The 23,420-nt window shown below is 40.2% G+C and overlaps 1 protein-coding gene across 2 annotated transcripts in view; it reads left to right on the top strand.

The window, feature by feature from the left end:
* Positions 1-23,420, top strand: part of RBM44 (RNA binding motif protein 44) — a 62,877-nt gene that overhangs the window by 18,460 nt on the left and 20,997 nt on the right. Inside the window, exons 2-8 of one of the 2 annotated variants that reach the window (XM_081813318.1) lie at positions 15,299-15,389; positions 17,828-19,440; positions 19,727-19,785; positions 20,774-20,950; positions 21,642-21,825; positions 21,990-22,012; positions 22,145-22,229. In XM_081813318.1, the coding sequence (XP_081669444.1) occupies positions 15,317-15,389; positions 17,828-19,440; positions 19,727-19,785; positions 20,774-20,950; positions 21,642-21,825; positions 21,990-22,012; positions 22,145-22,229 (2,214 nt within the window). In that variant the 5' untranslated portion in view covers positions 15,299-15,316. Of the gene's footprint in view, positions 1-15,298; positions 15,390-17,827; positions 19,441-19,726; positions 19,786-20,773; positions 20,987-21,191; positions 21,826-21,989; positions 22,013-22,144; positions 22,230-23,420 lie in introns of those variants that run through there. The other variant, XM_081813320.1, reaches the window with a different exon arrangement.

The raw sequence follows: 23,420 nt of genomic DNA, 5'->3' as shown, positions 1-23,420 counted from the left end.
CTTTCTGTTGATATTTTTGAAATTTTAGGTTATTATTTAGCAAATACGGATTTCTGCTTTGCACAGCACCGAGCTCATGGGGAGCACCAGACGAATGCGCACTTTAAGAAGGTGGTCCTAAGGAAGAGAATGGCCACACACGCAGATAATCACAGAAGAGGGCAGCATGGGATGGGGGTGGGAAAGCGCCAGGAGGAGACAGCCAGGTTCCAATTTTCAAACTGGGGCATAAGCATCTGGTGTGTTTATACAAATGGCCAGGCCAGATGTGGCACATGTGTGCACCTGCCTTTTTGGGTATTTGCACGTGAGCTGCTGTCTGTGGACCTGCCTGGTTCCCTGCACCTGCAGCCTCATCCCCACCTTTGTATGGAGATACTTGAGGATCTAGAGGACCCCAGCTCAGTGGTCGGGGACCCTGCCCTGTGCCCAAGAGCCTCCCAGGACTAGGTTTCCATCCAGCTCCCAATCTCTCAAGAACCAGGCAGTTGTCCCAAGTCCCAGCCCCACATTTGCCTCCACATTGCCTTTCCTGGCTGGTGTGATCTCTCTGTGTGGCCGGTTCCCAACACCCACTTCTTGCTCTTTCCCCTCTCTATCAGAATAGCCCCCATCACCACTTGCCAGATGGCTCCTACTCTGTCCCCAGGAGCACTGAATGCTAAGTAGGCTCTGCTAGTCCTGAATGGAGTGGCACTGACCGTGGCTGGGTGGCTCCCTTTGCAATTGCCCATACCGTGGGCGGCATGTAATAACACCACAGACTTGGGGAAAGAGTCCTGAACTAGAAGCATCTGAAGCCTTAGATTAATGCTCCTGTGATATAATGATTTATAAGAAATATAGACATGGCCATTGAGATGACCAAAATGTATTTCTTATATATGTTTGGTCTTCATCCACCTTACCTGAAAGTGCTTCAGAGTCATTAGGGTGAAACAGGTGTCTTATTAATAAAGGTGACTTTGGGGCCCCATCCAAGGGCAGGGGCTGATTGACAGGAGGACCAATTATGTGACTAGAGGGTTGGAAATGCCCATGCCACCCATGACCTCTAGGGAGAGAAGAGGGGCTGAAGTTTGAATCAGCCAATGGCCAATGACCTAGTCAATCATGACATTGTAACGAAGCCTCCATGAAAACGCAAGAGGAGACTTTTGGGTCCTTTTTCCTTTTTGGAGATCTTCCACATTTGGAGAGCAAGAAGACTTCCATGTGCCACCAACCTAGGCCCCAAGCTCCACAAGGACAGAAGTTCCTTTGTTCAGGACCTCACCCTATAGATCTCTTCATCTGGCTATTGACTTATATCCTTTATCACATCCTTTAATAAGCTGGTAAATGTAAATCAGTGTTTCCCTGAGTTCTGCGAGCCACTCTAGCAAATTAACTGGACCTAAGGAGGAGGCCATTGGAACCTCCAGTCTATAGCACAAATGACAGCCTGAAATTACAACTGGCATCTGATGGGCTGCCGGTGGGGGGGGGGGGGGATAGTCTTGTAGGACGAAACACTTAACCTGTGGAATATGATGCTATCTCCACGTAGATCGTGTCAGAATTGAGTTCACACCTGCTGGTGTCCAAAAATTGCTTTGTATTTTGTGTGGGGACACCCCCCCCACATTGGCATTGGGTCCAAGAATGTTAAAAGAACTCCCTAAATCTCAAGGGGTACGTAATCTGTATTTAGGTGTGGGTGGCCAAGATAAGGGAGGAGGGTTCTTTAGGTTTGTGTTTACCCCTCACAGCTAGCTTTCTGGGCCCATCACCACCATCATGGGCATGCATGGAGTCCCCTGAGCTCTGCCTTTTGAAGACGGCACCCCTGTCTGACTCTCTTCCACATTGAACAAATTGTTGCCCCCTCCCCAATTCAGGTGTGCTGAGATTTTCTGCTGCCTGAGCTTTTCTCTTATAAGTTACCCCAGGGCAGAGCCATCTTTGCTTCTTGGCTCAGGCCTGTGTGGATTTTCTCAACCTGCCTCAGCCAGCCTGGGATTTTGTAGCTACTGAGACCAGTAGTCCTCACCTACTGTGATTTTACGAAGTGGGGTTTAAGATCATGTGGTTTAATATTTCCATATCAAAACATTTTAATTTGATTTTTTTTTTTTTTAAGAGAAAGAGCACATGAGTCATGGAGGGGGAAGGGCAGAGGCAGAGAGAGAATCCCAAGCAGGCTCCACGCCCAGCGCAGAGCCCAACATAGGGCTCGATCTCACGACCCTGAGATCACGACCTAAGCTGAAATCAAGAGTTGGACGCTTAACCGACTGAGCCACCTGGGTGCCCCTAATTTACTATCTTAAAAATCTAGTTCTAATTTGGTAAAGGAACATAAAAGGAACAAAACAATCATTGTTCTCTCCTCCCATGAACCATTTGGGCAGTCTGTGGGGTAATATAAAAAAGATGCCTGGCTTCTGTGTACCTAATATAAAACAAAAGACCCAGAAAAAGAATTTCCCAAGATTTAGCACAGTTAAGATTTCGCAAAGTAAAACAGGAGAATGCAACCATAAATGCATTACCGTGAAAACAAAATACGTGGGAAAAATGTGATTCCAGCCTGCTAAAGCTGCTAACTCCCGTTTCAGAAAAGGTAACTGCAGCGGCACAAATGACTCAAAAAGCCGAGTCAAGGCAAGAAATAATCACCAGAACAAGCTTTTAATACCTAGGAATCGGTATATCAACATTGACCCGTTAGATTTAGATAATATCACGGGGAATCTCATTCAAAATAGTGAAAAAAAAAATGTCCCCCAAGACAGCAGTAATAAACCCTAAAAAACCCAAGAACCTATATTCGAGGAAATCTATACATTCTGCTAGGAGATACACAACATGACAAACTATAGAGATGTATAGTAAGAACAAACATTATAAATATGTAACTTTCTCCCAAATTTATAGATTTAATACATTTCTTATGAAAATCACTTTGAATTGTTTGGGGATGAATCTCACAGTTATTCTAATAGTCATCTGGAAGTTAAAAAAAACATACCACTAGCCTAGATCATTTTGATAAAAGACCATGGGGCAGTGAGTAGCCTCTCCCAGGAGCTATGGATATTACAAAGGTGCAAGGACAGACAGGTCCCCGCGAGGTGACAGCCACAGCCTAGCTCAGGGCGCGGGCTGCATTCCCTGGGGACTCCCAGGATGTGGCTTCCATGCTGGTGCGGCTGCTCTCCAGCATCTCGGTCTGTTCCACACATTCTAGCCCGCAACGAGCTCTCTCTGCTATCAGCTAGACTGTATGTTCTTTAAGAGGAACTGCTTTAAGCTTTGTACCCCTGGACCTGCCTGATACACAGCAGGACCTCCACAGGTGTTTGTGGAATAAAGTGTTAACAGCTCCTGCCAGGACAGGAGGATAAGCAGAAGGGTACTGAAGTCTGCACGAGAGAAGGTCTCAGTCGTGTCTCTCTGGATGCAGCTTACCCCAAAATACCCAAAGGGAGGCTCTGTGAGATTACAGAGGATTTCCATTTTCCTCTTTACATTTTTCTGCATGTTCTACATTAAACACATGTAACTTTCACAACATTAAAAAATTTAAAAGTTATAAGGAACAAACTAAATGTAAAAAATCAAATCATAAAAGGCAAGTAAAAGCTGTTGTGTAAATACCATTATTCTGAACGTGGAGTGGGGCAAAAAATCACCGCTATAAACCACAAAGAGATTGGCAGATTTCATAAAAATGTAAAACTTCACATCAGAACAGTTTAAGCCCCGAATCAATTATGTGAGTCCGGTCACAGTGGAGGTGCCAGGCAGAGAAGGCGGTGGTGCAGGCTACACACTCAGACTCCCAGAACTTGGACAAAGAGAAGCAAGGATCCCCCGGACCCAGGGCTGGTGGGGAATGTGGAGATGGTGTCAGAAAACTAAGCTTTTAATGCACCTTAAATGATTTTAAACAAAGAAACTTAGGGGTGCCTGGCTGGCTCCGTTGGTAGAACATACCACTCTTGATCTCAGGGTAGTAAATTCAAGCCCATGTTGGGTGTAGATTACTTAAAAATAAAATCTTTTAAAAAAAAAAGTCTTTAAAAAATCGAGAAATTTAAAACATACTGGTTTAAGCAAAAATCAAAACTAATGCCAAAAAAATTCACGATGGATGAAAAAAAATACGCCCATTTTAAAGACAGGATATGGTGTCTTGCAGAGCCATACTAGAGCCTGAGGCAAAAGGAAAAATTAGGAATACCGATATGGATACTTTGTTCATCTTGGATTTTTCACTACTTTTGATTTCCTTAAAGGAAATTAAAATATTATTTGTCTTGATTACTGGGTTTTGGTGCTTCCTTCAACGTCGCCGTCTCACCCCAGCCCCCGCCCGAGTGGGGTATTCTAGCGGACTGCCCGGGGGCGGGCGTCGTGCCAGGCATGAGAAGGGACACCTGTCGGTGAGGGCTGTCCCGCCACTGCGGGCGGCAGCCTCCGCGGGCGCTGGGCCCACACCAGGGGGCAGCCGGGCCTGTGCCGGCAACTCTCCGGTCCGGTGGCTTGACACCACCTCGCCATCCAGACCAGGGCCTCGGGCTGCCCAGCAGGAAACGGTTCCACCCGCCGGGAGGCCATCTCCCGCGCCCGCCTCTGCACGATGCCAGCCCGCCACCTCGCTCCTGCCTCCGCGCCCGAGCGCTGGGCCAATCACGGCGCCGCCCGTGCCGGCGCCGACCAATGGGAGCGCCCGCCGAGCGGTGGGCGGGCCTCCGGCGTCCGTTACCCGACGCGCCCCGCGGCTGCACGCGGAGGGAGCGCACTGGGCTCTGCGGCGGCCGCTGAGGTTCGGGGACTCTCGCGCGGTGGCGGCGGCGGCGGCGTCAGCGGCGGTGTGGCTCTGAGGTGCGACAGGCGTAGACTCGGGACCGCGGGGAGCAGGCCGGGCGCCTGGGGGGGAGCGAAGCCCAGTCGTGGCGGGTCCCGGTGGCGAGGCCCCTTAACGGCTGGGGGCCGGGCGGGGGTTGGCCGCCGCGGCCCTGGGTTTCCACGTTCCCGGGTGGCCTGGGCGTTCCAGAATCCCCCAATTTAGTACCTTTACATTAGATCCCGAGCGTGGCCCCCAGCCTCGCTTCGCAGGCGCCGAGGCGGACTTGGTGCCCCCAAAGCGAGCCTAGAGTTAAGTAGCGGGACAGTCCTGCAGATGCGGTTACTTCCTGGGGGGAGGTGGAAATCCACCCGCGTGCCCATCGTTGTGACAGGCGCTCGCGGGTCCCCAGCAGTGGGCGGGCACGGCTGGATAGAGAGACAGACAGCAGACCCGGACTCCCCAAGTGTGGGATGTTGGCCAGCCCGGCAAGGGTTCCCCCGCAGCACGGGGGTCTAGGGTGGGACCCGCAGGTGGACGGGAGTTGCAAGTGGTTGGCGGGAAGGGGGATGCGGCGGCCAAGGAGAACGCACGTGGTCCACCCGTCGAGGAAGTGTGGTGGCAGGTGTAGGCACACAAGGCGCCCGGGTTAATGCGGAGCCCAGGCCCTTCTTGGTGGATTTTTTAATTTGCATGCAAAGAACAATGACAGTCTGTTGCTGAGCTTTAAGCAGGAGGTTGAACTGATTAGATTTGCATTCTGGAAAGATTATTCTGGCCAGATAGGAGGTTACTGCTGCGATCTATGTGAGAATCTGTGGTCCCTTGACAAAGATGTCAGATGTTAAAATTGCCAGGACCTGGTAGGGATGAAGGAGGTGTCAAGAGAGAGTCCTGTGGTTTCTGGCTCGGTTCTGGGATTGGAAACACAGGAGGGAATCGTTTCGTAAGTGAGAACTGAGAGAACAGAATAAAAATGGGTATATACCTAGGAGTGGAATTGCTGGATCACATGGTCATTCTGTATTTAACTTAATGAGGAACTGCCAGATTGTTTTCCAGACTGGAAATTGTTTAACATTCTCACCAGCAATGTAGGAGGGTTCCAGTTTCTTCATTCCCTTGCCAACACATATTTTCTGTGTGTGCTTTTTTTTTTTTAATAACCATCCTAGTGGATAAAGTAGTGTCTTATTATGGGTTTGATTTGCATTTCCCTAATGAATACTGATATATTGAGAATTTTTTCATGTGTTTATTGGCCATTTGTATATCTTTGGAGAAATGTTTATTCTTTTGCTTATTTTAAAAATTGGGTTGTTGGTCTATGTGTTGCTGAGTTGTAAGAGTTTTTTATATATCCTGGATAGTTGACCCTTATCAAATGTGTGATTTGCAAGTGTTTTTTTAATACAAAAATTTTTCCTTTTGTCAAGGTCTTTGATGTTGGATATCTATACATATTTAAGAATGAAGCTTGCAACACATTGAATGCAGATTTGAATGCAGAATCAGACATGAATGAGAATCCATCTTGTTACAATAGATATTAAAGAGATTTACAGAATGTTAATGCTCTTCTCTCTAGCTTTTTTGAAAATACCCAGTTTTACATTTAAAGTGTTACTTAAGTAATGGGTTTGCTAGTGTTTATGAATAAATATTTACAACTTTTCTATTTTAATTTTAATATAAGTATTAATAGATACTGTCCACATAAACACTCCTTGGGGTTCTCAGTACTTTTTAACAATGTGAAGACTTCCTGAGTCCAAAAAATAAGAAGCCACTGATACATTCTAATGTCAGTTATTTTGGTAAGTTAGCTTTCTTTTCATCTTACCCTTTGTTTTAAATACATGGAATTCCTAGAGTAGGATCTTTACTGACTTAAATAAAATCCCTTAAGCCAGGAGTTACTAGAAATTTTTAGATGTAGTATAAAAGTCCATAAATCCTTTAATTATACGTGTGTGTAAGTGTATGTTCTCGGGGAAGTGAGTGTGTGACTTCTATCAAATCTTTGGAAACTCCATATCCACAAAGATTAACAGCCACTAGCCAGACTTAGGGCAGTAAAAATAATAAAAAACTACTAGGCTCTTGGTATTAGGCCAAATTTTTTCCGTTATTAGCTAAAAAGAATTTCTGAAACGTTAAATTGGAGGTTGAATACTTCCAGTCCAGATTATTCCTAAGCCTCACAACTGTATATCAATTTCAGTTTGTACATGTTACAGTCACTTAAACCTTTTATGTATGAAATGAACTCATCATCTCCATTTCTTCCCATCCAAAAGCAAAATAATATAAAAGTATTCCTTCTCCTTGGTTCCAGGTTCAGTGAGTATACATCAATGATACTGAGTTCACTTTTATACATATTAAGTCGTTATCTTGTCTCCTCTTTTTACCCATCTTTTACCTGGGGGCCATCCCATATTTGTTCTTTTAACTTGAGAAGCTCTATTCCCTTTGAGATGCTTTCTTAGTGGTTGGCCCCTATGTGACCTTTATGATTTAGCTTATATGTCACTTTCTTTATAAGCTTTTCCTTACCTTTATCAATGTAACCATGCTATGTTATTGTCTACTTAATTATCTGTGAAATCCAAAGTAGAGATAGGTTATGTTTCTCTTACTCAGCTAGAATATTAGTTTTTAATTGCTTTTTAAATACAACTCTGTTTTAAAAACTCAAAATACATTTGTGTGTGACATTATATCCTTTATGTCAAGTGAATACTAAATAGATTTAGTAATCAATATGATAGCAGACTCCTCCTTGCTTGTCTTGCAGATTTTAGTTTAAAAGACAATTCCTCAGGAAAGCCTTCCCCTAACCCTTAGTCTAGGATAGGTCTTTTTTTTTTTTAAGATTTATTTATTTGAGAGAGAGAGAGCAGGGGGAGGGGCAGAGGGAGAGAGAGAAAGAGAGAATCTCAAGTAGACTCCCCACTGAGCATGGACCCTGACTCGGGGCTCAATCCCACGACCCATGAGATCATGACCTGACATAATGGCTCTTGCGTCGGGCTCCCTGCTCAGTGGGGAGTCTGCTTCTCCCTCTCCCTTTGCCCATCTCCCCTGCTTGTTCTCTCTTGCTCTAGAACAAGTGGGGGAGAGGAGCAGAGGAAGAGGGAGAGAATTTCAAGCCAGACTCTACACTGTTCGGAGAGCCTGATGCAGGGCTCCATCTCACGACCCTGAGATCATGACCTGAGCCAAAATCAAGAGTTGGACGCTTAACCAGTTGAACCACCCATGTGCCCTGGAATCTGTATTTTTAAGGAGTGTCCCAAGTGATTCCCATATCAGGCAAGTTTGAGAAAAGGGACCCTATAATGAGTTATGTGCTTCCTCTCTATTCTCCCATCCCACTTCTGGAAATTCTTTGTTATATGTCTGTCATGTTTCATAAAGGCAGAGACTGATCACCTCTATATTCTCAACACTTAGCATATATTAAAGAATGATTCTTTAGAGAAGGGTGGGTATACATTCCTGAAACTGGAATGTAATTTCTTGGTAATAGGGTAGGTATGTGTTTAACATCATTAGAAACTTCCAAACAGTTCTTCAAAATGGTTTTAACAATTTGCATTCCGTCTAGCAATGTTGTTATGAATTCCAGTTTGTCCCCATCCTCACCAATATTTGCTGTTATCAGTCTCTTTTTTTTTGGCCATTCTGATGAATGTGAAGTGGAATGTTGGTGATTTAAATTTGCATTTCCCTGATAACTAATGATGCTGAGAGCACTTTCTCATATGCTTAAGAGCAATTCATATGCCTTGTGTTACGTATGTGTGAAGTTATATCCAAGTATTTCATCCCTTTTTTATTAGACTATCTTTTTAAAAAAATTATATTTGTGTGCATTCTTTACATAATTGGGGTAAGAGTCCTCTGTTGGATATATAAATTGTGACTATTTTCTCCCAGTCTTTGTCTTGTCTTTTCACTTTTTTAGTGGTGTCTTTTGATGAGCAGAAGTTTTAAAATTTTGTGGAAGTTCAAATTAACAACTTTTTAATTAATACCTTTTTTATTCTAAGAAATCTTTGCCTCCCCCATAGTCATGCATATATTCTTCTATATTTTCTTGAGAAAGTTTATAGGTTGATTTTTTACACTCAGAAATGTGATCCATCTCACTTCTGTTATTATATAAGATGTAAAGTACAGAGTCCAGGCATTTTTTTCTCCCTTTCAGAAATCTAGCTGTGTCGGCACCATATTGAATATGCCTTAGATCTTACTTTCCACATTGAATTGAATTAGTACCTTTCTCAAAAATCAAGTGGCTTTCTTTCTAGACTCTATAATTTGTTCCTTAATCTGTTAGTCTAAATATTACACTGCAAATATGGTAGCCTTATAAATAAGTCTTGAAATATATGTCATTTAACTTTCTTCTAAATTGTTTTGGCTATTCTAGGTTTATCACATTTCCATGTAAGTTTCTAATGAAATTGTCAACTTCTACCAAAAAAAATCATTCTGCAATTTTGATTGAAGTTGTGGTCAATCTGTAGCTGAATTTGTAGAGAACAGGTCTTAACAATATTGAGTCTTTTGATCCGTGAACATGGTATATCTCTCCTTTTATTTAGTTCTGCCTTAATTTCTCTTAGCAGTGTTTTGTAGTTTTCAACATAAAATTCTTATACATCTCTCATTTCATTTAAACACCAAGTTTTTAATGTATTTTTGATGCTTTTGTAAATGATACTCTTCTAAAATTTTCATTTTCCGAATGTTTGTTACTAGAGGATGGAAATGCACTTAACCTTGTATTTTTCAACTTTGCTAAATTACTTATTAGTTGTAGTAGTTTCTTTCTATATCTCTTTGTTTTTTCTCTGTACATTATATGATTTGTGAATAAAAACAGTTTTACTTTTTTTTCCCTCCAATCTATAGGCCTTTATTTATTGTACTGCCTAGGACCTCTAGTACATGAAATAAATGGTAAGAGAACAAATGTCTTGTTTTTGACAGAAATTATTCAATTTTTACCATCAAATATGTTAGCCATACAGTTTTTTTTCTTTTGGGTTTTTTGTAGATACCCATTATTAGATTGAGGAAAGTCCTTACTGGTTTTTTGTTTTTAAGATTTTATTTATTTATTTGACAGAGAGAGAGCACAAGCAAGGGGAGTGGGAGAGGGAGAAGCAGGCTCCACACTGAGCAAGGAGCCCAATGTGGGACTCAGTTCCAGGATGCTGGGATCATGACCTGAGCCGAAGCCAGACGCTTAACCGCCTGAGCCACCCAGGCGCCCTCCTTACTGTTTTTTGTTTGCTAAGAGCTTTTACAATGAATAGGTTCTGAGTTTTAACAAATGTTATCAAATTCTTTTTCTGCATCTCTTAAGATGATCCTGGGATTTTTCTCCTTTATTCTCTTACTGTGGTCAATAACTAACTGCTTTTATAGGTTGCTGGATTTGCTTTGCAAAAAATTATTTTAGGATATATGAATCTATGTGCATGAGAGCTGTCATTTTATTTTTTTCTTGCAATATCCTCAGATTTGGGTATCAAGATTATGCTGGATCTATAAAACATATTGGGAAGTCTTCCCTCTTCCTCACCTTTCTAAAAACTTTGGTTAAAAGTGAATTCTGACTTTATTTCTACCTTAGTTGATGGATAGAATTCATCAGTGAAACCATCTGCATTTGGAATTTTCTTTGAGGGAAAATTTTTAATTACAGGTTTAGTTTTCTTAAGAGATATGGGACTATCCAGATTATTTATTTCTTCTTGTATCCATTTTGGAAGGTTGTGCCTTAGTTGTAGAATTTATCAGATAATGTTGATCATTATATCCTCTATTATTTTAATGTATGTAAATTCCTATAGTAATGTCTCCTTTATTCATGATATTGGCAATTTGTGTTTGCTCTTTTTCTTAAGTGTTCTGTGAAGGGTTTATAAGTTTTATTAATCTTCAAAAATTTGGATGTGTTCATTTTTATCTATTCATTTACTTTTGTTTTATTTACATCTCATTATTTCCATCCCACTTTGGGCTTAATTTGTTTTAATTTTTCTAGTTTCTTAAGACAAATCAATGATCTTAAACCTTTTTTATTTTCTAGTATAAGCTCTTAAAGCTATACATTTCTCTCTAAGCACTACAAATTTTGATATGTTGTATTTTTATAATCATTTAGTTCAAAATATTTTTTAAATTTCCATTGTGACATGTTTTTTTACCCATGAATTATTTACAAGTGTTTTGTTTAATTTCTAAATATTTGGAAAGTATGGGGCGCCAGGGTGGCTCAGTTGGTTAAATGTCCAACTCTTGATTTCAGCTCAGGTCATGTTCTTAGGGTTGTGAGATCGAGCCCTGTGCTGGGCGTGGAGCCTGCTTGGGATCTCTTTGTCCCTCCTGCTCTGCCCCTCCCCCACTTCTCCCCCCCCAAAAAAATATTTGGGAAGTTACCCTTTTTATTATTCGTAATTATACTGTAGTCAGAAAACATACTGTCAAGCATATGGAAGATTCTGGCCATAATTATGTAGTAACAGAAATTGGAGGGGCGCCTGGGTGGCTCAGTTGGTTAAGCGACTGCCTTCAGCTCAGGTCATGATCCTGGAGTCCCAGGATCGAGTCCCGCATCGGGCTCCCTGCTTGGCAGGGAGTCTGCTTCTCCCTCTGACCCTCCTCCCTCTCATGCTCTCTGTCTCTCATTCTCTCTGTCTCAAATAAATAAATAAATAAAATCTTTAAAAAAAAAAAAGAAATTGGACTTATCGTGTTGCCACAAAACAACTTGAAAACTAGGCCTCGTGTATGAAACAACTGTGTCCAGACACTGGGCCATAGGCAGTACAGGACTGTCACTTCTGAAGGAAAGAAAACATACAATAGGAGCCCTGTGGTAGTCTGGCTTCCTACCTGGAACACATCTGCCGATCGATAGCTGCACACCAGCTACCGTGGGATGTTCGGTTGCTCAGGTAATGAAACCACATTTGGTTGAGCAGCTGCGGTTGGAGTCACCACCTAGTTAAGGTTGTGGTCATCCACTGTCCTCTCCAAGGTGCATCTCTCTTCTGCCCAGGTCAAATATGAGAGCTGAATGGGGATGTGCGAATCACAGCCCTTGCCTCTTTCAAGTCCCGGGTGATGGCACTAATCTCTGCAATCCCTTCAGGGATGTGATACTACTTTGATTTACTATTTTTCTAGGTAGAGGTGATTCTAATGCCTTCCTTTTGGCTTTTCCCACTGTAATAGCCCTCACTCTACAGGTCAGGGAACTGTTGTGAGGATTCTGCCATCTGTTAATCTGTTACGTCTCTTACAATAATGCATTCTGAAACTGCGGAAATAACCACAGGATGGGTTCAGGGACCCAGTGGACCCACAGCAAAATAGACGTGAGCTAAAATTGCATTGATCATCTGACCTCTATAAGTCCGTACTCGGATTGGCGGGCTGGGCCACAGTGACATTTTGGGGTCTCCTAAAATCAGTGTCACTTCAGAGCCAGTAGTCTGATTATTTCCTTTTCCCCAGTTATACAGTTAGTTTGGTAAAAGGCTAAGCTTTTGAGAAAGGCTAGGAGAAAGTTTAATAGTTTTAATTTTTAGTAGTGTATGTTTAGGGTCCTTCCCCAAGAGGACCCAGCCTCCCCTTCATTCAGGGGGTTCTGGGTCTACAAACTGGCACAGGTCTTGGGATTGATTGAGGGATCAGAACTCTATTTTTATGGTTCAGGTTAGAGTTTTGTTCACTTGACCTAGAACTTCCCTGCTTACACAGATCAAATAAGAATTTAGTAGGCTTGATAGGAATTGATATAGGATAGATCTTTGATGGCCTTTTCAATTTTTTTCTATGATTGGTTCTCTGTTTAGCTTTTTCTGTAAGTTTTTTGAAAACTATTTTCCTAGAAAATTGCCTGTTTTGGTTAAATTTTCATTTATCCATCAGAAGTATATATAGCAATCTCAGTTTTTATAAGTTCTTTTTAGAAACCTCTTACTAAAATGCTTATTTTCTCATTGCTAACTTGTGTTTCAGTCCTCTCAGATTTGTCTGATATTTATCTATTTTTTCAAAGAATAGCTTTTAGTTTTAGTTATCACTTTTACTCTTTTCAAATTGGTCACTTCTGCTTTTGTATTAACTAATTCTTCTTTGATATAAGTACTTTAGCTCTTTTTTTGATTCTTGAGTTGACGTCTTATTAGCTTATTTAGTTAGAATTAATAACAAGCATCTAAAGCTGTGTCTTCTTGTGGTTATAACTTTGGCCAGGTCCTATATATTTTGGAACTCTCTGCTCTCATTGTCATTAATTGGTTTTCAGTTGTTGAAGTTTGTACCGTTTATTAAGTAGCTAAGTCAGGATTCAAAGCCAGACAGGCTGTCTCCATGAAGTAAGCTCTCTGCTTTATACAGTTGACCCTTGAACAACATGGGTTTGAACTGCGTGGCTCTACTTACATGCAGATTTTTTCAATATGGTGCTGTACTATAAATGTATATTCCTTACAAAATTTCTTTGTTTTTAATTTTTTTTTATTTTTAATTTTTTGGGAAGATTTTATTTATTCATTTGAGAGAGAGAGTGAGAGCACGAGCGGTGAGGAGGGGCAGAGGGAGAGGGAGAAGCAGACTCCCTACCAAGCAGGGAGCCTGACACGAAGCCCAATCCCAGGACCCTGAGACCACTACCCGAGCCAAAAAGGCAGATGCCCAATCGACTGAGCCACCCAGGTGCCCCTCCCTTTTATTTTAGAGAGAGCGAGCAAGGGGAAAGAGGGGTAGAGGGAGAGAGAGAGAGAGAGAATCGTAAGCAGGCTCCATTCCCAGCGTGGAGCCCAACGCGGTGCTCAATCTCATGACCCTGAGATCATGACCTGAGCCAAAATCAAGAGTTGTGCACCCCCCCCTTATGAAATTCTTAACGTTTTTTTCTCTAGCTTATTTTATTGTGAGAATACTATATATAATACATATAATACAAAATATGTGTTCATCACTGTTTAGGTTATTGGTAAGGCTTCCAATCAATAGCAGGCTATTGTTAAGTTTTGAGGAAGTCAGAGTTACACATGGGGGCTTGGTGCCTCTAACCCCTGTGTGTTCAAAGGTCAGCTGTAATGTCTTGTCATTGTAGCCCAGGGCAAACGAACTTAGATGATTTGTTCAGGGTCATTAATTGAAATAGTTCATTGAGAATTAGAACAAAATCAGTTTTTGGGTTTTTTTTTCCAAACTCCTCAGGAACCTTTGTAATACCTGGTCACCAGAATTCCATTGACGATACCTTAGCTTTTTAGACGTATAGACAGTGAAGATAACTAGGAACCAGAAGGCCCAAAATGGTTATGTGTGTTGGCTGGACATTTCTTCTGCTGGTCTCCTCTGGGGTCACTCATGTACCCATTGGGGTGCCTTGACTTTCCTATAAGTGACGAGCTTGGACTTCCGCATGTGGCAGCTGGATTCAAAGAGTCCTTGTCAGTGACTTTTTAAAAACAGCTTTATTGAGGTATATTTTACTCCTTTCAAATGTACAGTTCAGTCTTAGTAACTTTACCAAGTGGTGTAACCATCATACCATAAATCAGCTTTAGAACATTTTAATCCCTCCAATAAGATCCCTTATCCCCATTTACAGTTAAACCCTCTTCCCATCCCCTACCTGAGGCAACCATTATTCTACTTTCTGTCTCTATAAATTGGCTTTTTCTATACATTGCATTTTTTTTAAATTTTATTTATTTATTTGACAGAGAGAGACACAGTGAGAGAGGGAACACAGCAGTGGGAGTGGGAGAGAGAGAAGCAGGCTTCCCACTGAGCAGGGAGCCCGATGTGGGGCTTGATCCCAGGACCCTGGGATCATGACCTGAGCCGAAGGCAGATACTTAACAACTGAGCCACCCAGGCGCCCCTATACATTGCATTTAAATGGAATCATCAATATGTGATCTCTTGTCCAACTTCTTTCATTCAGCATAATGTTTTTGAGATTACTCCATGAGATTATACGCCTCAGTTTGTTCCTTTTGTTGCTGAAAGATACTCCATTGTACGGATATGGATATACTGTTCCATTGGGCTTTAATAGGTCTATAATTTGTTTTGAAACATTTTGATCCAGGTTTGATATCAGTGGGTCACACTGTAGCCTTCAATACTCTATTTTTTGGATTAAGACTTTTTTGGTAGCCTAATATATTATCCTTTAATGTTCCTTGAAAATTTTAAAAGAATGTGCCATGTCTGTTTGAATAATATAATCTATGACTTAGCTGTCAGTTCATACTTTTACAAAAGTTATTCAAATGTTCTGCCAGTTTTATCAGCCCTCTTATATTAGAATCTCTGATTATAATTGCCATTTTGTTAAATTCTTGATTTTCTAATAGTTTTTAAAATATAATGCCAAGTCTAATAATAGTTTGGTATTTATCCCTCTTCTAGAGTGCACATCCTTGAGAGATGCAGGCTACTGCAGTGGTGGAGATAGCTTCTGGTAAAGGCTCCCACTATAATGGAGGAAACATCCAGAAAGGTGAGGGGCCAGGCCACTTGGCTTTATTCTGGGTGGAGAGAAGTACTAACTGTAATTGGGCGAGTTAGTTCCCTGTCCAGCGTTCCTACTTTTTAAGCCTTCCTCCTAGTAAGGTGGTAAGATTCAGCATGTTTTTAATTTAGCAAACTCACTCAGGTGATTTCTGGTGAATGTGGGCAGCCTTCACAGGACCTCTTGGGTAAATGGAAGATTTAGGAAAGAAAAGGTGAGCCAGAAGAGAGGGTTTCTATTCAGCCAGGCCTTCAGGGTGGTAAGTGGAGGGTGGGCAGGTTGGCCTCTGCTGCCCAAGTTGTAGATGTTTTGTCTTCACCCAAATCAGAAATTTCTTTATCTGTGGTAATGGTAGATGAGAAAATAAGAAATAACAAGAGCATAAAAAGCAAGATGACTAAATTTTTGTGCTTATGAATATATGTGGGTTTAACACACACACACACACACACAAAATATTAGAATAAAATATAAAAGAATACTTTTATAATCCTGTGGTAGAGGAGGCCAGAAAGACAAAACCCAGAAGTCAGGGAAGAAAAGACTGATCCATTTAACTAATCTAAAAAACATATAGTATAAGATTTTATAGGAAGTTAAAAGATAAGCAATAAACTAGGAAAAAGTCTCTCATATTATAAATATGAAAAACAAGAATTAGTATCCAGAATACATAACTAACTCCTATACAAATCCCTAAGAAAAACAGATAAATTTAAAAGTGAAGCTGACACTTCTAGCCTTTGCTCCAACCCCATATTTATAATAGTTTGTCAGATATTCACATGTGGGTGTTTTATCACTGAGCTCAAACTCCACTTGCTTGGAACTGACCCCTCATTATCTCCTCCCTCCCCTACCTTGCTTTCTCTCTATTCCTCTTTATAAAGTGCCTCTATCCCTTTAGCTCCAAATATTCCCATTCAACTGTAATATCAAGTTGTAAACCTTAGCATTATCTCAGAGTGATGTCCAAGCAGGTGGTAACCAGTTGGTAGTCATGAAATCAATTTAGCTGATTGCGATCAGCTCTTTTAAAATAAATTAAACACACCAGAAAATACCAAAATACATTGGACATAGAGTAGTTACTGTTTTGTTGGATTTTTGTTTCACTTATATACGTGTGTGTGTGTGTGTGTGTGTGTGTGTGTGTACTGGATCTTGATATAAAACGTGGTTCTGATTATCTTCTTAATCCAAAAAATTTCCAAAGCCATTATCTCTCCCTCATCTCCCATTCCTAATCAACCACCAAGTCTTGTCAGTATGGCGCTTTTATACCAGTCCCATCTTCTCATCCCTCTTCTGTACTTAGTCTCTCTGCCTCAGTCTCCCCTTCAAGCCTTTATTCTCACCGTTGCCAGGGTCATCTAAACTTATTCTATTGTCATGATTACCCTTTTAAGAAGCTTTCAGTGGTTGTCTGTTGCCTTAGAATAAGAGCCATACTTCTTAGCACATTATAAAAGGCCTCTTTCTGTTCATAGCTCCTGTCATTTCCGTAGAGGTGTTTTATTCCAAAGTGGCTTACAATTTCCTGAAAATGCCATGTTCTTTCATGTAGCTAACTTTCTGTGTGCATGCTGTTTGATTTGCCTAAAATAACTGCTTTGTTTCAAAACACTTTTTAAATGTAAAGTTTCCTCTGAAGTTTACTTCTTTTTTCTCAAGCGTTTTCCTGCTCGTTAACACAACTCTGTCACTGTATTACATGTAAGTGTCCTTTTCTTATCTGTGACCCTTAGGAAAGCCGAAAGTGTTTGGGTGCAGTGCCAATGTCTTCTTCCCTTTGTTTCTGCAACGCCTGAGGCTGTCGTTAGGAGGCACCCAAAGATTATAGAGTGGCTGCCTTATAAATAGTAAACACCTTGCCATTGAAAGAATTCAAGACGAATCTTGGCTATTATCTCAGTCAGCTGGGGCTACCATAACAAAATACCATAGACTGGGTGGTTTAAACAACATATATTTTTTCATAGTTCTGGAGGCTAGAAGTCCAAATTAGGGTGCCAGTGTGGTCAGGTTCTGGTAAGGGCTCTCTTCCTGGCTTGTGGATGGCTACCTTCTTACAGTGTCTTCACATGGTGGAAAGAAAGAGCAAGCTCTCTAGCATTTATCCCATCTTGAGGCACTTATCCCATCCTGAAGGCCCCATCCTCGTGACCTTATCTAGCCCTGATTACCTCTCAAAGGCCCCAACTCCAGTTGTCACACTGGGAGTTAAGGCTTCGACAGACATGAGTTTCGAGGGGAATAAAATTTAGTGCAGAGCAGCAACCATAAGGGTTATTTGTCATGGGTAATGTAAAAATTATTCCTATATTGGGAAGAGCTTTGATCAGATCATATCTAAGGTTTTTCTGGTGTTTAACTTCTGTATTGTTAATGATGCCAACATTTTCTTCTTCTTTTTTTTAAATCAGATGCGCCTTCTAATCCTAAGAAAGAAGATTTGTTATTATCTTCCAGTGGTTGTAACAAAGCCAAATTGGCTTTTCTTGATGATGACTGGGATTCCTTGGTACTAGAACAAAGAGCTAATGACAAAGAAGTCAGCAGTACTGACCGAATGGATTTATTGGAGCTATCTTGTACCGGGAGTCCAGATCCTAACAGGGAGAGCATGCTCTCTCAGTCTAGCGAGTTTGAGGACAGCATTGACTGTGCTTTCTTGAATGAAACATACTCTATACATTATTCGGAGTCAAAACTAAAGAATGAAAGTCTCATTCGTTTAAATTCAGAAATAGATTCTGAAATGCAGAAAAGAGAAGGGGTGTTTTTTGATATTTTGGAATATCAAGGTAATAAAATTATTGGCATGGAAAGAACCTATAAGATTTCAGATGATGATTATAAAGAAACTGCTGAAGATGCACAAAAGCATGATATAGATGAAGATTCACAGCAGGAATATCACAGTGCAGAAGAGCAAGAATACATAAGTACCCATTTATCTTTTGACCAAATGAAAACATTGAACATACCTAATCTGGAAGTTGTTAGATTGAGAAATTCAGGTTATGAAGTTGAATGTGCTAGCAATCTAGAAGGTAATCATGTTAAATTGGAAAGTAATTGTAGCATCTCTTTAGATTCAATTGATGTTTATGGACAAGAAGATGCACCTCATGTCTCCAAGTTTCAGAATTCTGTTGTGTTAAGAGAATATCATGAACCAAAGCATGAAATGTGTAAGGAACAAGAGATGAGTTTAATGTACCACACAGTCTTTGATGAAATTGTACTAGGGAGTAGTCCGCTTGAGAACCAGGAATCTCAGTCTAAGAGTGGTTTCTTGATCCCTCAGAAAGCATTAAAAACTAAAATGTATACTGGCAAAATGAAATGTCAAATAATTGAAAGTAAAGATTTTTGTGGGAATGCAATCGTTGAGAACAAAAAGTCGCACCACCTTGAAAATCCTAGCACATCACAACAAGACAAATCTTTACAGATGTTACTCCAACCCTGTAAAGATTGTCAAACATCCTGGACCTCTATTTTTGATGATTCAGTAATTTCTGCCTGTGGATATTCACATTATAAAAGCCTACAGAATACGCCGAATCCGGCCTTAGATTTTTCTGTTACTCTCCCGAGGATTGCAGTCAAAGACAGTCAGGCAGTAGAAGATACCTCCCTGAAGGTTGCTGATGGCAGTACGACAAGTAAAACTTGCTTTCACAATATAGAAGGAACACGTCCCAAATTAGTGACAGATGCAGCAAACGGGACAGTCACAGTTAATCAGACAGTGGACGTTAGCACTGATTTTAGGGCTTGTTTCACAACCAGCAGGGCAACAAGTGCAGGATCTTCTGTAGCATCTACTTCAAGCAATACAGAGATAACAATGATGAACAAAAAACGGCCTGGTGAATGGCCCAGTGAGAAACAGAGAAGCGTGGCTTGTAATACAGATTGGTCATGCAGTCAGGATGATGACGATGCACCAGGGGCTGCGACAGAAGGATCATTGGGAAAATCTCTCTCAGTTGACAGTTCAAAACCTAATGGAAATTTCCTAAATAAGGTAAAGCCAATATGATTAATAATAAAATTTTATTTGACCTTATATAGAGGCTGTGTATGATGAAATAAATGGTTTGTTGAATTATAACAGGGGTCCCTAAGGCTTTTGTGAGGAAATGCTGAATGAGGAGAAAGGTGAATAGATTGCTGCCAAACTCTGTCCTTCTTTGGTGGCAGCTGTTGCCACCAAGTCAATTAGAAATTGGAATTTTACATCTTACCAGTTTGGAACAAACATATGTTGTTTGTGATCTATTTCTAATTTTATTTTAAACCATGTTTTCCAGGATCCCCTGGAATTAAGAAAAACATCTGCTATCACAGACTTAAAGAAACATCCTGAAAGGTAAATCAGATGTATCAACCTGCAGATATACATGGGGAAAAAATCAAAACAGTAATTTGCTTTTTTTGTAGGGTGTTTAACCATATGGGATAATAGCTAAAAGGGACTTTAAGAGATCATCTATTTCAGCCATTTGCCTTCAAATAAATAAATATTAGGATAATGTATAACTTTAAAGCTTTTCACTTATTAAGATTCTATCTCAATAATTCCTTCAGAAACTCATGGCATCTTATCTTTATTTATTCAACACAAATCTATACTGATTTAATTATTCCATTTTCCTTCATTTGATCCCTCTCTAGACCAAAACAAAATAGCACCTATGGAAAACTTCACATATTTGAAGTAGTAAATAGCTGCTTTCACTGGAGTATTTTAATCTTGATTTTAATTCATTGTGTAATTTACTCTGCATCTGTGGAGAACCTGGGGTGGGGGTTCAGAGAGGAAAGGGCAGGTCTCTGAGAAGCCAAATTCGTTTTCATGCTCTGAGTTCATTTACTTTTTCCTTCACTCATTCTTCATTCTCCTGATGAGTTTAATCTGGTGCTTGCTCGCTGTCCCTCAAATAAATAAATAAATAAAAGCTTTTAAAAAGAGAGAGAGAGAGATAATACATTTAAGAACCATTTCCATCCAGAATGCTTATAACTTTAAAAAACGTTGGCCAAAGCTTGATTTAGGTTGAAAATCTATTGATTATGGATAAATAAAGTTGATTCTGTACTTCAGAATCCTTTTTTGGTAAAAGAAAGTATAAATTGGAAACTTTTTTACTTCCTTGACTTCTAGAAAGAATATATTTACTTTGACTTGACATCCTTATTTTCTGAGGATGTAATGTTTCCTACAGCCTTTCCATCTTAGTAGAAATTGATTTAAACTGGACAGAAAATTTTAAGAAATTTAAAATCTCTTTGAGAGGCATGTCATTAACAGGGAAAAATATTTGGAATCTTGCCTAATCCAGTCTTTTATTTTAAAGGGAATGTCAGCTTTCTAAGGAGCCGGCGAAGAGTTTGCCATCAAAGTGCTGTCAGAAAATCATGCAGAGAGCCATCAAAGCAGAGTTGCACCTTTTAAATGTTCACTATCAGATGTGTCGCCGCCACTGCACTGATATTTACAAACTCATAGTGGAAAACAGGGCAGGGTTAAATAGGTGATTGTTAATTTTAAATCTGTATCTTCTTAGAAAGTCATTATAAGCTTTAAATTTTTTTTTTTTTAAAGATTTTGTTTATTTATTTGAGAGAGAGAATGAGATAGAGCATGAGAGGGGGGAGGGTCAGAGGGAGAAGCAGACTCCCCGCTGAGCAGGGAGCCCGATGCGGGACCGATCCCGGGACTCCAGGATCATGACCTGAGCCGAAGGCAGTGGCTTAACCAACTGAGCCACCCAGGCGCCCCTAAGCTTTAAATTTATACCAGAAAATTTCTTTAATTTTTATTTTTGAAAGGCAAAGTGAGGGGTAGATTGTAACTGGGTTTGTTAGCTGGCCTAGGGGTAATGGACTTTAAAAAGTCATACATTTTAACTTCATGGGGAGGCAGCAGGGTATGTCAGGATGGTGAATCCAGTGAAACGATAGATTGGATGTTTATAAAGTCCCAAGTATGGCTGAAGTCAGTAGCACAGTTTTGCATGACATCCTGCCACCTTCTCTCTAGCTTATATACTGAGGGCTGCTTCTGCTACCCCTAGAAAAACATCTTCTTTGGTTTTCTTTTACTAGATATTTAAAAGAAAAAGTCTGTAAAGATCTGGTAGAGTTGGAACTCAGCATATAATATAATAGTGTTAAATGGATGACTTGTGCCTAAGGAGTTTTGTAAATTTGACTTTTGAACAGAAATTTATCAAGTAATTCTACTAAGAAGGAATTAGGATCAGCACTACTGTCTGTTTTGGGAGACTTAAAGGTTAGATATGAGAGCTTGAAAGAAAAAATAAACAAGGGCATGCCTCTGGAAGATATGCCCCCGCTGTCCGTGGAATCAAAATTATTATCGACCTTCTCTACGTTTGCTTCCACGGTATGTATTTATGTTTTATAATTAAAATTTTACTCTCTAAAATTTTACAGAGTTACTTTATTTATTCAACACAAATCTATACTGATTTAAATTTTACTCTCTAAAATTTTACTCTGCATACATTTTAAACTAAAAGACTTTTCTTCCCTTTTCTCTCTTTCCAGCTAATGAAAGAAGAATCACATGTGTAAGTTATGGTTTCATCTAATGTAGAATGCATTAGATCTTAAAAATTGCTAAAGTTGGTTAACTTTAAGTTTTCTGTTGGTCCTTTTTCAGAACATTGATAAGCTATTTAATGAAATGTTTGTCTGTTTAGCTTTTCAGAAGCAGATCCTGAAGTAGATAATCAAAGTACACGTGATGTCGACGTCTCTTCAAGCCTAAAAAAGACACTCTCTCAAGTGAGACTTTTAAAAACTAGTTCGTTGGTGTAAATCTGATTTTATGGCTTTCAGAAGCTCTCACCTTTTTTTTCTTTTTTTTTTAAAGATTTTATTTATTTATTTATTTGAGAGAGAGAATGAGAGAGAGAGCACATGAGAGGGGGGAGGGTCAGAGGGAGAAGCAGACTCCCCGCCGAGCAGGGAGCCCAATGCGAGACTCGATCCCGGGACTCCAGGATCATGACCTGAGCCGAAGGCAGTCGCCTAACCAACTGAGCCACCCAGGCGCCCCATTCTCACCTTTTTTTTCACTCAGCTGGCTTTGTGTACTACTACCTGAGGGGTAGAACTGATTAGAAGGAACATAATGTCCTGATCAAATAGATGTCAGTGGTGTCTGTTCAGTAACAAACCAGGAGACGGCTCAGGATGGAAGGCAGTGACGTTAATGACTCACCATGACAGTAGTTACGATCCTGAACTGTCTAAGGCAACCCTGACTGGTGGCCACCGACATGCAGTGTGCTTAGAACTAGTAAAATGTTATCTGCATCTCATGAGGTAAAGTAATACCTCATTCATTTTAGACAAAGCAAAAGCTTAATTCCTTTTTTATTGAAATGACAACATGAGTTTTTAAATGCCTTTCACAGGTGTTCTTGATCTCTCTTGTCCCCTAAGGAATTGTGTGTCCGGTAACGGTCTGTGTAAGGGCACTCTGCAGAGTGTGAAGCGGGATAGAAACACAGGCTCTATTCCTTGTGAAGTGAGGCAGTGCCGTAGGAAAGCTGAACTTTGTTGCTGTTTTCGGATTTTGGTCTTCACCCTGAGGTTATACTATTTGGGTAGTCTTAAATAATAAGATGCATTACGGAGCCAAAAGTAAAATAGTTTATTGAGTTATATACTTTCCTATTAACAAATGATTAAAAGTAAATTACCTTAGCAAATTATGTATCCCATTGTTCTACTTGATTAAAAAAAATCTCCGTTTTAACATCTAAAACCAGATTTTTATATCCTCACATTTCTTATATAATTTGCTAAAACACATTCATTTAATGGTATGTAATGTTCTGGAGGATTTTTTTTTTCATCATTGTAATGGTAACAATGATATAAACTTATTTGGGGAGAACAATAAATTCTTTTTTTTTTTTTTTAAGATTTTATTTATTTATTTGACAGAGAGAGACACAGCAAGAGAGG

Source organism: Leptonychotes weddellii, chromosome 3, assembly GCF_054177405.1.
Source record: "Leptonychotes weddellii isolate Sample4059 chromosome 3, ASM5417740v2, whole genome shotgun sequence".
In the NCBI taxonomy this organism is placed as follows: Eukaryota; Metazoa; Chordata; class Mammalia; order Carnivora; family Phocidae; genus Leptonychotes; species Leptonychotes weddellii.
This window is presented reverse-complemented; position numbering and strand designations above follow the sequence as displayed.